The following is a 10,367-nucleotide window of genomic DNA, read 5'->3' as shown; positions in this document are numbered from 1 at the left end:
CTCTCTCTCTCTCTCTCTCAAAGAATAAATTTTACTGAACCAAAGGAGGGAACAAAACAGTGCACAAAGCTCATATAATAAAATAGCAGGAGCTGGGATTACATTCATACCTGAAGGAAAAATAATGGTCTTCCTTTTGCCAAACCAAAAACGTTTTGACAAAACAGGGCAGAACTCCTTGCTTGGATCGTTATTGTATTTCTTCTAATTCATATAGTTACATGCACATTCTATATGCTCAGGGTTATGTTTCAGTTAGCTTCAGGTATGAATTTTGTAAAGCATGCCTTTGATATTTTATGATTAGATTTTACAACTCTTATGCTGGATGGTGCTGATTGTAAAAGTACAATTTCTTAGCTCCTATTCATTTTCACTTTTTTTCAGGTTCAGGTTTTGAACTTGATTTCTGTTCTCATTGGACACGTGAGTGAAGTTATTCCGTTCGCAGACAAGCTTGTTCTATTTTTTCAGAAGGTACAAGAACTGTATACTGTACTGCCTTGTTTTATCTGTCTGTTTGTTTTGTTTTTGTAGAAATACGTACTTTTCTTTCGTTTTTCATTTTTCTGTGACATCTTGCCACGTCTATGGTAAAAAAAATTTATATCTCTCTCTCATTGGTGAGTTTATTCTTTTGGTAAAGGTTTGGGAGGAATCTTCTGGTGAATGCCTTCTGCAGATTCAACTTCTCATTGCATTGAAGAACTTTGTGGTCGCACTTGGATACCAATCACCGCTCTGCTACAACATATTGCTGCCTGTTCTGCAAAAGGGAATTGATATAAATAGCCCTGATGAACTCAATCTTCTAGAGGATAGCATGATGGTTTGTCTTTATTATTATTATCCTCTTTTATTACGAGACAAAAAGGCCATTTCAGGAGGGCTTGAGAAGATTAAAGCCTGGCAAACTTCAATGTTACTGCCAGGCAGTAAAGTTCCAACCTTGATGGTTGGGTCTTTTGTCTTGTGCTTGTCGAGGTATGGGTGGGAGTGGAATTGGATGGGTCTGGTTTGTGTTGAACTTGAATAGATAAAGTTTTGTCTCTATGGTTGAATTCATGGAGGTTGGTTTATGCAAAGATACAACAAGATTGCTACTGGCCTGCAGTAGGATTGTTTAAACAAGACTCCAGGGTTAGTGGGTCTTCGGCTTATATTTGTAAAGGTGGAGGTGTTGGTAGAATTGGATGCGTCTGGTTTGATCTGAAGTTGAAAACTGTTCAGAATGTCCACGACTGACAACAAAATTCATAGTTTTCATACTTACCTGCAGTAGGATCGTTCCTGAACTTTGGTTAAAACAATATCAATCCAACAAAGTTTATGGTCTAGGGAAATGAAAAAGAGATGAACAGTCAGATGAGCTAAAGCACTCCAAATATCATGATGAAGAACAATGCATAAAATTCCCAAAATAATTGGTATTTTTTTTTTTTTTTTTTTTTTTTAGAAAAGAAAGAAAGAGAAAACAAAGAAACAGGAGTCAACTGGCTGTTCTGGTAATTAGTTATCAGTCTGGCCTGTTTCGGTATTGGACCTCCTGAAGTGGCCTTTTTGTGAGTGTCCTTTTTCAATGCTGATTCAGTTTGCATAAATATTGCAGTTATGGGAAGCAACACTTTCTCAAGCCCCCTCAATGGTGCCTCAACTGCTAGCATACTTCGCGTGCCTAGTTGAGATTCTGGAAAGAAGTTTTGATCACTTGCAGGTTAGAATATTGGATCCAGGACTATGCTATATTCTGCAGGACGTGTTCTTTTACTATCTGTTCAGTTCTTGTGGAACTTGTCTGATTTTGTGTGAAATTTCGCTGTTTAGGACATATACATCCCACATGGGAAACTTGAGACCTTGCTTTAGTGTTTATAAAGGTTTGGGCCACTCCATCCATTGCCAATTGGTTTTGGATGTGAACCCCAGATTACTATATCATTCACTATTCCACTTTGACTAATGTATCTGATGGTCTTCTTTTGCTGTAACTTCTAACCTAATTGTAGTGATTTTAAACTTTTATTTATTCTTTTGATCAGCCGTGGTGGTTTGGAGTTGGGACCTGAACCAATTTTTTGTTTTAAAGAAGTGCTTTACCTCTAGACCATATGGCTACGATTTTAGCCAGGTGGTGAGATTATGCTGGAAATGTTTGAACCATTCTATTCATCAATTATTTGAAGAGATACCGTTGTTTACAGATGGCAGCACCTTCATTATCTTAGGTTTGCTTGCGTATTTTAGAGTTACTTGCTGTGCGTGTGTGGCATCAATCTATCATCACCGAAGCTAGTGCATAAAGATAGCACTCCAAATTGTTTTGAGTTGTTAGTTTTCTTTTATATGTCATATGGTTTTGTTTGTCGACTCCCCCCCNCTCTCNCTCTCTCTCTCTCNCNCTCTCTCTCTCTCNCTCTCTCTCTCNCTCNCNCNCNCTCTCTCTCTCTCTCTCTCNCNCNCTCTCTCTCTCTCTCTCTTCTCCCCCTCCCCTCCCTCCTCTCTCTCTCTCTCTCTCTCTCTCTCTCTCTCTCTCTCTCTCTCTCTCTCTCTGTTTGTCTGTTATCCTTTGTCATGCTTGTGTTTAAATAATCTTGACTAAGACTTCATTGCAGGTTGCTGTCACTATAATTGAAGATTACATCATCTTAGGCGGATCGGAATTTCTGAGTATGCATGCATCAAGTGTTGCCAACATACTAGATCTGGTTGTTGGAAATGTCAATGATAGAGGACTTCTTTCAACTCTTCCTGTTATTGATATTCTAATACAGGTACCTATCAAACTTGTAAGTGGAAATTATTACTGTATGATAATTGGCCATCTATAAAACTTGGGGAATGAATTACGCCTTTCTAATAGTCCTAAGAGGATGCACTACCCACTTAATCTGCTAATTACATAATGGGAAAGCTGAAAGCTTTTGGTTATCAATTAACCTGTTAAGAGCTTGTATCTCTTTTTATTATCTAAATGATTTTCTTAAGGTTTCATATACATATATCCATCATGTGTTTTTGAACCAGCCAAATCATTGTTTCTCAATAGAATCATATGTTTTTGCTTCTAATTCAGTTCGTTTCTCTGCAGTGTTTCCCTACAGAAGTACCACAGTTGATCAGCAGTTCATTACAAGTGAGGTTTTTTGATATTAAGATCCCTGATGTTCCTATATTAATTTTTCATTCACCCCCGCCCCCGAAGAAAAATAAAATATAAATAAGAGTAGTTTAATCTTGTCATCCCTTTTGAAGGCCTTCTTAGAGCTAAAATTATCTTTGTGCTAATGTTGCTAGAAATTAATTGTTATATGTATGACTGGAGCTGATGACCGAGATCCTTCTAAGGCCACTGTTAAAGCATCTTCTGCTGCCATATTGGCAAGAATATTGGTTATGAATACCAATTACCTAGCACACTTGACATCCGAGCCATCGCTTTTGTTACTCCTTCAAAAGTCGGGTGTCCCAATTGAGGAAAATATACTTCTTTGTCTCGTCGACATATGGCTTGACAAGGTTAGTGCTTTCACCTCCCCTATGAGGATACTTCTGAAGATTACCAATTTTTTTTCTTTCAGTAATTAGACCTTGTATGCCTATGTGTTGCTGTTGTTGTTGTTCTTCTTCTTCGATCTTTTCCAATATAGAATTATTACAGAAGGTGTGTCATGTAATTTCATTTTTATTTATCAGATATTCCAGAATGTATTATTTACCTTTGTAAATCCTGTTTACATACTAATAAAGTAAATATCAATCTTATTAAAGTAAATATCATGGTTGGTGATGTGTGTGTGTGCGCGGTCGAAAATTTATTTAGGGTTTATTTTTTTTTAGAGATCTTTTCCAATACAGAATTATTACTGAAGGTGTGTTATGTAATTTCATCTTTATCTTTTTATTTATCAGATATTCCAGAATGAATTATTTAACTTTCTAAGTTTGTTTTACATATTAATAAAGTAAATATCATTCTTACTAAAGTAAATATCATGGTGTGTGTGTGTGGTCAAAAATATATTTATAGTACCAAGGCTACCCCAATGAAAGTCATAATGTGTATCACAACCCAAAATACGAACTAACTGTACCGCACACTCGTATACTTGCCTTATGTGCCCAATGAAAGCTATGAAAAGTTTTACTAGGGAATTTCCCAGTAGACTCTAGCTTCCATCTCCTTTCTTCTGGTTTGTATTCCACTAATCGGACGTTTTCTAGCTTAGCCATCAACAAGGCAAACTCTTCAATCTCCTGGTCACTTAAATTTCTTCTCAATACGAAATTCCAGCTCATCGAAAAACTAGAGTGAACAACTAATCTTTCCACCAAAGAATTGGTGTATCTTGAAAGTCTGAACAACTTTGGAAAGTAGAAGCTCAAGGGTTGATCCTCTAACCAAGAATCTTCCGAGAACCTCATCCTTTTGTCTTATTGTCTTTCCTTTCATACAGTTGAACTATTACATGAATATAATTCCTTCACTTGAAGAATAAATATAACACTAGAGTCTAGCATTTCTTGTTAAAGTAAACTGTGCAGGAGAATGATTTACAGCATGTTTCTATCCACACAAAGTAGTAGTTTAGTAAAAGAAGAAAAATAATTGTGGTCACACTGGTTGGGTTTTGCAATTGAAAGGTTTTCATAGTGCTTTGAATGTTTTGCTCAAATGGAGCTTTTTGTAGCCAAATCCAGACCCATTTCTTTAATGTATTGGGCTTCTTTCTATATGTATATAATTTTTTTTTCCTTTCATTTTGGTGCTTGCTGTTTCAGATAGATAATGTATCATCTGTCCAAAGGAAGACTTATGGCTTAGCTCTTTCTATAATGTTGACACTAAGACTTCCTCAAGTGCTCGATAAACTTGATCAGATTCTAAGGTGCGAGTTAAAATGAATTAAGTGAGTCATCTGCATCTGATTCTTGAACAATCTTGTTTCAGCATCTTAAAATGTTGCTTATTTATATGCGCAGTGTGTGTACGACTGTAATTTTGGGTGTGAATGATGACTTAGTAGAGGAGTCCAGGTTAGTTCCCATATGATTTTCCTTAATGTGTTTGTCTAGATCATATGACTATTTAACTCATCATTGTTACCCCAATTAACAACAGTGGTGATAGTATAAGCTCCAGTGGGTCTCTTAGTAAGGACAGCATCCCGAGTAAAGAAATGCGAAGAAGACAGGTAAACAATTCTTTCTCTATCCTTTGTAGTCATTGCACTACTTCTATAAGTAATATAAGCCGTCTTTAGTTGATCAGTTAGTAGTAAACATTTTTCTGATGAGGTTTTTATATCCCACCATAGGTCAAGTTTTCAGACCCTATAAACCAAATGTCTCTAGAGGATTCAGTAAGGGAAAACCTTCAGACTTGTGCTGCTCTTCATGGAGAATCTTTTAGTAAGGCCATCGGTAACATGCATCCCTCAGCCCTTACACAGTTGAAGCAGGCATTAAAGATGGCGTAGCTGGCTTTCATATCCATGGTGGTGTATGTTAAGGCCCTTCAAGTTTTCCCTGTTCTCCGATGTGAGGCAATATAGGGTGAGTTCTTTAACAATTATAACTGTGCTTTGTCTATATGGCTCAGTGAAAGCTGCCTCTGCTCCTTCAGCTCTATTTTTCTGGCATCAAACTTATGGCTAGGCAACAGTATTGATTTCCACCAAAGTGGGAAAATTTCAGTGGAAAATGGTGATAGCATGTGTGTTTTTCTCAATATTGACTTGGATGCATTATTTTATGGGTTTTTGAACGATATGGCTCAAAATAAATGGGATGCAAAAGTTTTTTTTATTCGTTTTTACTATTTTTGGTTGCAGTTTTAGTGTTTTACTATTAGACAGTTAGATTTTGGGCGTCTCTTTGGGCTTCTGTTTCTGGGCAATTTAGAAACTATAATCAGAAATATATTATGATATGCAGCTCAATCTAGGCTGTTTGCCTTTCTTTCTTCCAGTAAGTGAACTTCTTGTCCACCATTTTGTACTGCACTTTTCTTGATCTTTCAATAAAAGCCATTTCTTTTTCAAGCAGAGTCCTTCCCACATGTTATTCCCTGCATTTATGCTTTCAATATGAGCAAAGATGAAAATAAAATAGCTAAAATATCATTATTCTCCCTAACTCAGTTATGCTCAATTGCCCTTGGATCTAAATCTAAGGTGGATTATGAGGCAGTCAATTGGAAAGAGTTTATTTACTACATTATTCTCCACCCTTGGACCGAGTAATAATTTATACAGTCCAATTTACTGTTTGACCAAACAGTAAAATAATATGCACGGAAATAATCAAATGTGACTAGTATAATTTCAGAACTTATTTTAGAAAATTTGAGTCAAGAGCGATTACTTGAATGGAGAGGATGCTGTATTGAGTTGGTTCCTGATTATTAATTGTAACAATGCAGTTTTGTGAACTCTACTATAGGGTTAAGACATTTCCTCATTCTTGTGTACTACTATTATAACAGTTGCTATTATGACTCCTATTCACATACTCAATTGATTTCTTACTCTGTTCTTATTTTTCAACTTCCCTTGGATCTAATTCAAAGGTTGAGAATAACGAGGCAAATAAACCCCATTCCAACTGCATATTCTCCACCTTGGGATATGATTTAGTTGTGCACAACTGAGCAAGGAATAAATTGAGATGGTGAATGTGACTGCTGCAACTGTATTGACTGATTATGATAGAGTACTACTCAGCACAGATAATGAACTTGTTGTTTGGTTTGTCTAGGGGCACATATGGTCTTCTTCTAAGCTGGTATTTCCGTATTTGACACGTGATTATTATTTTTTTCAGGTCAATTGAAGTTCGAAGCTATTGGATTACTGGTGTCAGTATTCATTGGATTTTACATTCTTTTTTGGGGTGGGCATGTGCTGCTGTTTTGTATCTTCAAATTTATCTCGTACGCTCTTGGGCAACAAGAGACTATATAGCTTGCCAATCTTTGTCATTGGATGCAAGGTGCAGAGGTTTGCGGAATTGATTTACCAACATATGGTAGAAATTTTCAATAGAAATGAGGAAGGAAAGGACATGGGAAGCAGGTCATGAGTTATCATGTATTGATATCCCTTTTTAGCACAAGTAGCAGGTCATGAGTTCTGTTGATATCCTCCGTGCATTACTTAGCACAGATGTGCCATTTTGTAATTTGAGGCCCCATTTGAAATGTGAGGTTATGAGTCACGGAATTCAACCGCTTTAATTATAAGATCGTATTCACATGGGGTTAAGAAGAGTAGTTTCATTTTAAGACATTCGATGTGGAACACTCCTTGCACCTGAGGTCCTAATTATCTCTGATGTGCTTGATTTATGAGATAAAATTCCTCATGGTGATAGCAAGTATAGGAAATCCTGCATGATGACACAAGGGCCACGTTTGGTACCCTGGACAAGATAGGATTAGGATTTGTTGATACCCAAAAAGTCACGCTACAACGCAATTTATGTGCAAACTTGTAGTCTTGGGTTAAATCCTTGATTTTAACCTACCAAGCAAACATGTCTATTGATGTGGGCCTAAGCCACATCTATGTATCTTTGGGGTTTGCAGAAATGGGTGTGGTGTGGTAGGTTACGGAAACACATAATGTTTATTTGTTGATTTAATGTTATTGGTAATTTTGATCTTGGGCTCGAAATCCAAGCCTAACGACTGAAATGGACGGTGAATCAGTGAACATGCATGAGAATATGAGATTGGGCTAATCCTTCTTTCCTTTGAACCCAAAGCCCAAACTAATGCCCAACATAACTCTTCAATTTCTTGACTTCTTCCCTGCATCACATGAATACATAGTCCAGACTCGAATTTGTCAAAATCCTTGCCTTGTTTTGTTTCTGTTTCTGTTAGAACAACCTTAAGACCAGTTTACAAACATCTCCTTCTCCCTTAAACCTTGAACTCACGGCTCCCAATACTCTCTCGTCAACTTCGTTCCTATTGTTTGTCATTGCGGTGACTTTTCTATTGTACATGTCAACTATTGCTGTAGCAACCTTTTCCTTCTCCTAAAACTTCATCTCTTAAAAAAGCTTTCTTTTTCCTTGATTTAGGGCGGATTTCATGGATCAATTGAAGATGAGGTATTTTATCCAGAAATGTGGATGCTCTGAACCACCAAACCTCTCAATTAAGCCTATAAAAGAGGAGAAATTTTTCAGTGCTACGGGAGGACCACGTGGCAGTCTGACGTGGTCCTACATTCCAATCAAATTTAGACATATGGATTTTCTTCATGAAAAATTATTTCAGCTATTTTGTCAAAGATCATTTTAGGTTTTATGTTGTTTATTAAATACTAAATACTAAACCCTAATCCCTAAACCCTAAACCCTTAAACCCTATACCCTATACCCTAAACCCTAACCCTAAACTCTAAACCCTAAACCCTAGACCCTAGGTTGAACTTACTAAATACCCATGAATGTCATTTCATAAAAAAATAGAAAATATTAGTTTATATTTTAGTTGTAGAAAATCCACATGTCTAAATTTGATTGGAATGTATGACCACTTCAGACTGCCACGTGGTCCTCCCGTAGCACTTAAAAATTTCTCATAAAAGAAGAGGTATGAAACAAGAACGATCATGGAGCAAAACACCAAGCAAACCCAGAAACAACCTCCATTCCTCAAGCTTCCGAACCACTATGCCTTCAGGCATCAAGCCAATTTCTTAACCATCATTCCCAATAGCCTCCTTCAAGTCTTCAACCTCCAATTTTCTAGAAATCACTTATCCTAAAAACCCCAAATTCTCTCACCGCAACGCGTTTCTAGCTCCCACACTAGGCTCACGCTGTGAAGCTTCTTTTGATTTCCACTTGATCTGAATCACATACAAAATATTGGGTTGATTTTGGCCTAGTCGATGCCTATTTCAAAAAGAACCCTCACATTGTGGCGACTCTTCTGGGGACTAGGTTGTGATTTAGATAGTTAATTCATCATACTGTTCTTTACTTCAGGCATAATTGTTTTTTTTTTTCTCATCTATTGTTGAATGCAACTAGTTGGGGGCTCCCCTGTTAACAGATTATAGCCTTATGCGATTAAGCTTCAACATCAACACGCTTGACATAGCCAAAAGCCAAATCACAAGATATTGGTGATTCTTGTTTCATGTCTCTTTTCTGAGTTGTCAGATTCCCTGCCAAAGCTTGAACCTTCACAACAATAACTGAAATTTTCTTGATTGAATATAAAGATACTGAAATGGATAATTAGAATAATCAAAAAATCACAAGAACACTTTTAAAGACCCGGTGCAAAACCTTTTTGAGGGTAAAAACACCAGGTAAGATTATTTCACTAATCTTCAATCAGAGTTTACAAAGATTGGTAGTTTTTAACACAATTACACAAGGACAAGACACAAATGTGTTTACACCTATCAATCTAGCTACTCAAGATTTGATTCATGTAGCTCTACACAAGAGAAACTAAATTTCAATCTAACTGATACTCTAACACTATCAGTCTTCTTCCCTAGTTCTTCAACACAACTATAGTATTTGGTTCTGCACACAACCACTTTCCAAGGTTCTTTCCACAACCAGGTTGGCTAGGTTCTTTGACACACCAGGTGCCTCCTTACAGATCAACCTTAGTTTCTTCAAACTTAAGTGCAACCTGAATGCAAGTAAGAGAGAAAGACTTTAGATGATATACCAACACACACAAGCAATTTGCAACTAGAGCATGAACAAATTCAACTCAGAGACAATGATATCAAAGTCTTTTCTCAATGCATGCAAGGAACCTAGCTTAATTACCCCTTAATTTTTAAAGTCTTGATTCAGTTTTTAATTATGTTATTTATAGTCACTTGAGCTTGGCCGGCCGGAGATATACGCAGTGGCGTAGCTAGAAACTACCACTAGAAGGGTCAAAGTATTAGTAAATTTATTAAACGAATTATTACATCAATATTTAAAAAAGACAACGTAACAAGTTTTCCTAAATTAATTACAATTGTCCACGACGATTTATATTTGGAAATCTTTTTGTTATGGTTTTATTACCAACACCATACCAAATATATATTTCTTTTATATAAAAAAGCTTTCATATTCCAAGTGCTAAATTATGGTTTTAGGGTTTTAGGGTTTAGGGTTTAGGGTTTAAAAAAAAAGTTTAGGGTTTAGGGTTTAGGGTTTAGGGTTTAGGGTTTTAGGGTTTAGGGTTTAGGGTTTAGGGTTTAGGGTTTAGGGTTTAGGGTTTAGGGTTTTAGGGTTTAGGGTTTAGGGTTTAGGGTTTAGGGTTTAGGGTTTAGGGTTTAGGGTTTAGGGTTTAGGGTTTAGGGTTTAGGGTTTAGGGTTTAGGGTTTAGG

General features: G+C 36.6%; 1 protein-coding gene across 1 annotated transcript in view; it reads left to right on the top strand.

Moving 5' to 3' along the window:
- The window catches only part of LOC101306420 (importin-11-like), a 13,891-nt gene extending 8,293 nt beyond the window's left edge, over positions 1-5,598 (top strand). The window contains exons 14-23 of the mRNA XM_004296557.1: positions 388-477; positions 647-829; positions 1,610-1,714; positions 2,613-2,771; positions 3,089-3,133; positions 3,295-3,516; positions 4,780-4,886; positions 4,981-5,034; positions 5,120-5,192; positions 5,316-5,598. Coding sequence (XP_004296605.1) covers positions 388-477; positions 647-829; positions 1,610-1,714; positions 2,613-2,771; positions 3,089-3,133; positions 3,295-3,516; positions 4,780-4,886; positions 4,981-5,034; positions 5,120-5,192; positions 5,316-5,477 — 1,200 coding nt within the window. The 3' untranslated portion in view covers positions 5,478-5,598. The remainder of the gene's footprint in view (positions 1-387; positions 478-646; positions 830-1,609; positions 1,715-2,612; positions 2,772-3,088; positions 3,134-3,294; positions 3,517-4,779; positions 4,887-4,980; positions 5,035-5,119; positions 5,193-5,315) is intronic.
- Positions 5,599-10,367: the final 4,769 nt, after the last annotated feature.

This window comes from Fragaria vesca, linkage group LG4, assembly GCF_000184155.1.
Source record: "Fragaria vesca subsp. vesca linkage group LG4, FraVesHawaii_1.0, whole genome shotgun sequence".
Taxonomy (NCBI): Eukaryota; Viridiplantae; Streptophyta; class Magnoliopsida; order Rosales; family Rosaceae; genus Fragaria; species Fragaria vesca.
Note: the sequence above shows the minus strand (reverse complement) of the source record. Positions and strands in the feature narration are given on the sequence as shown.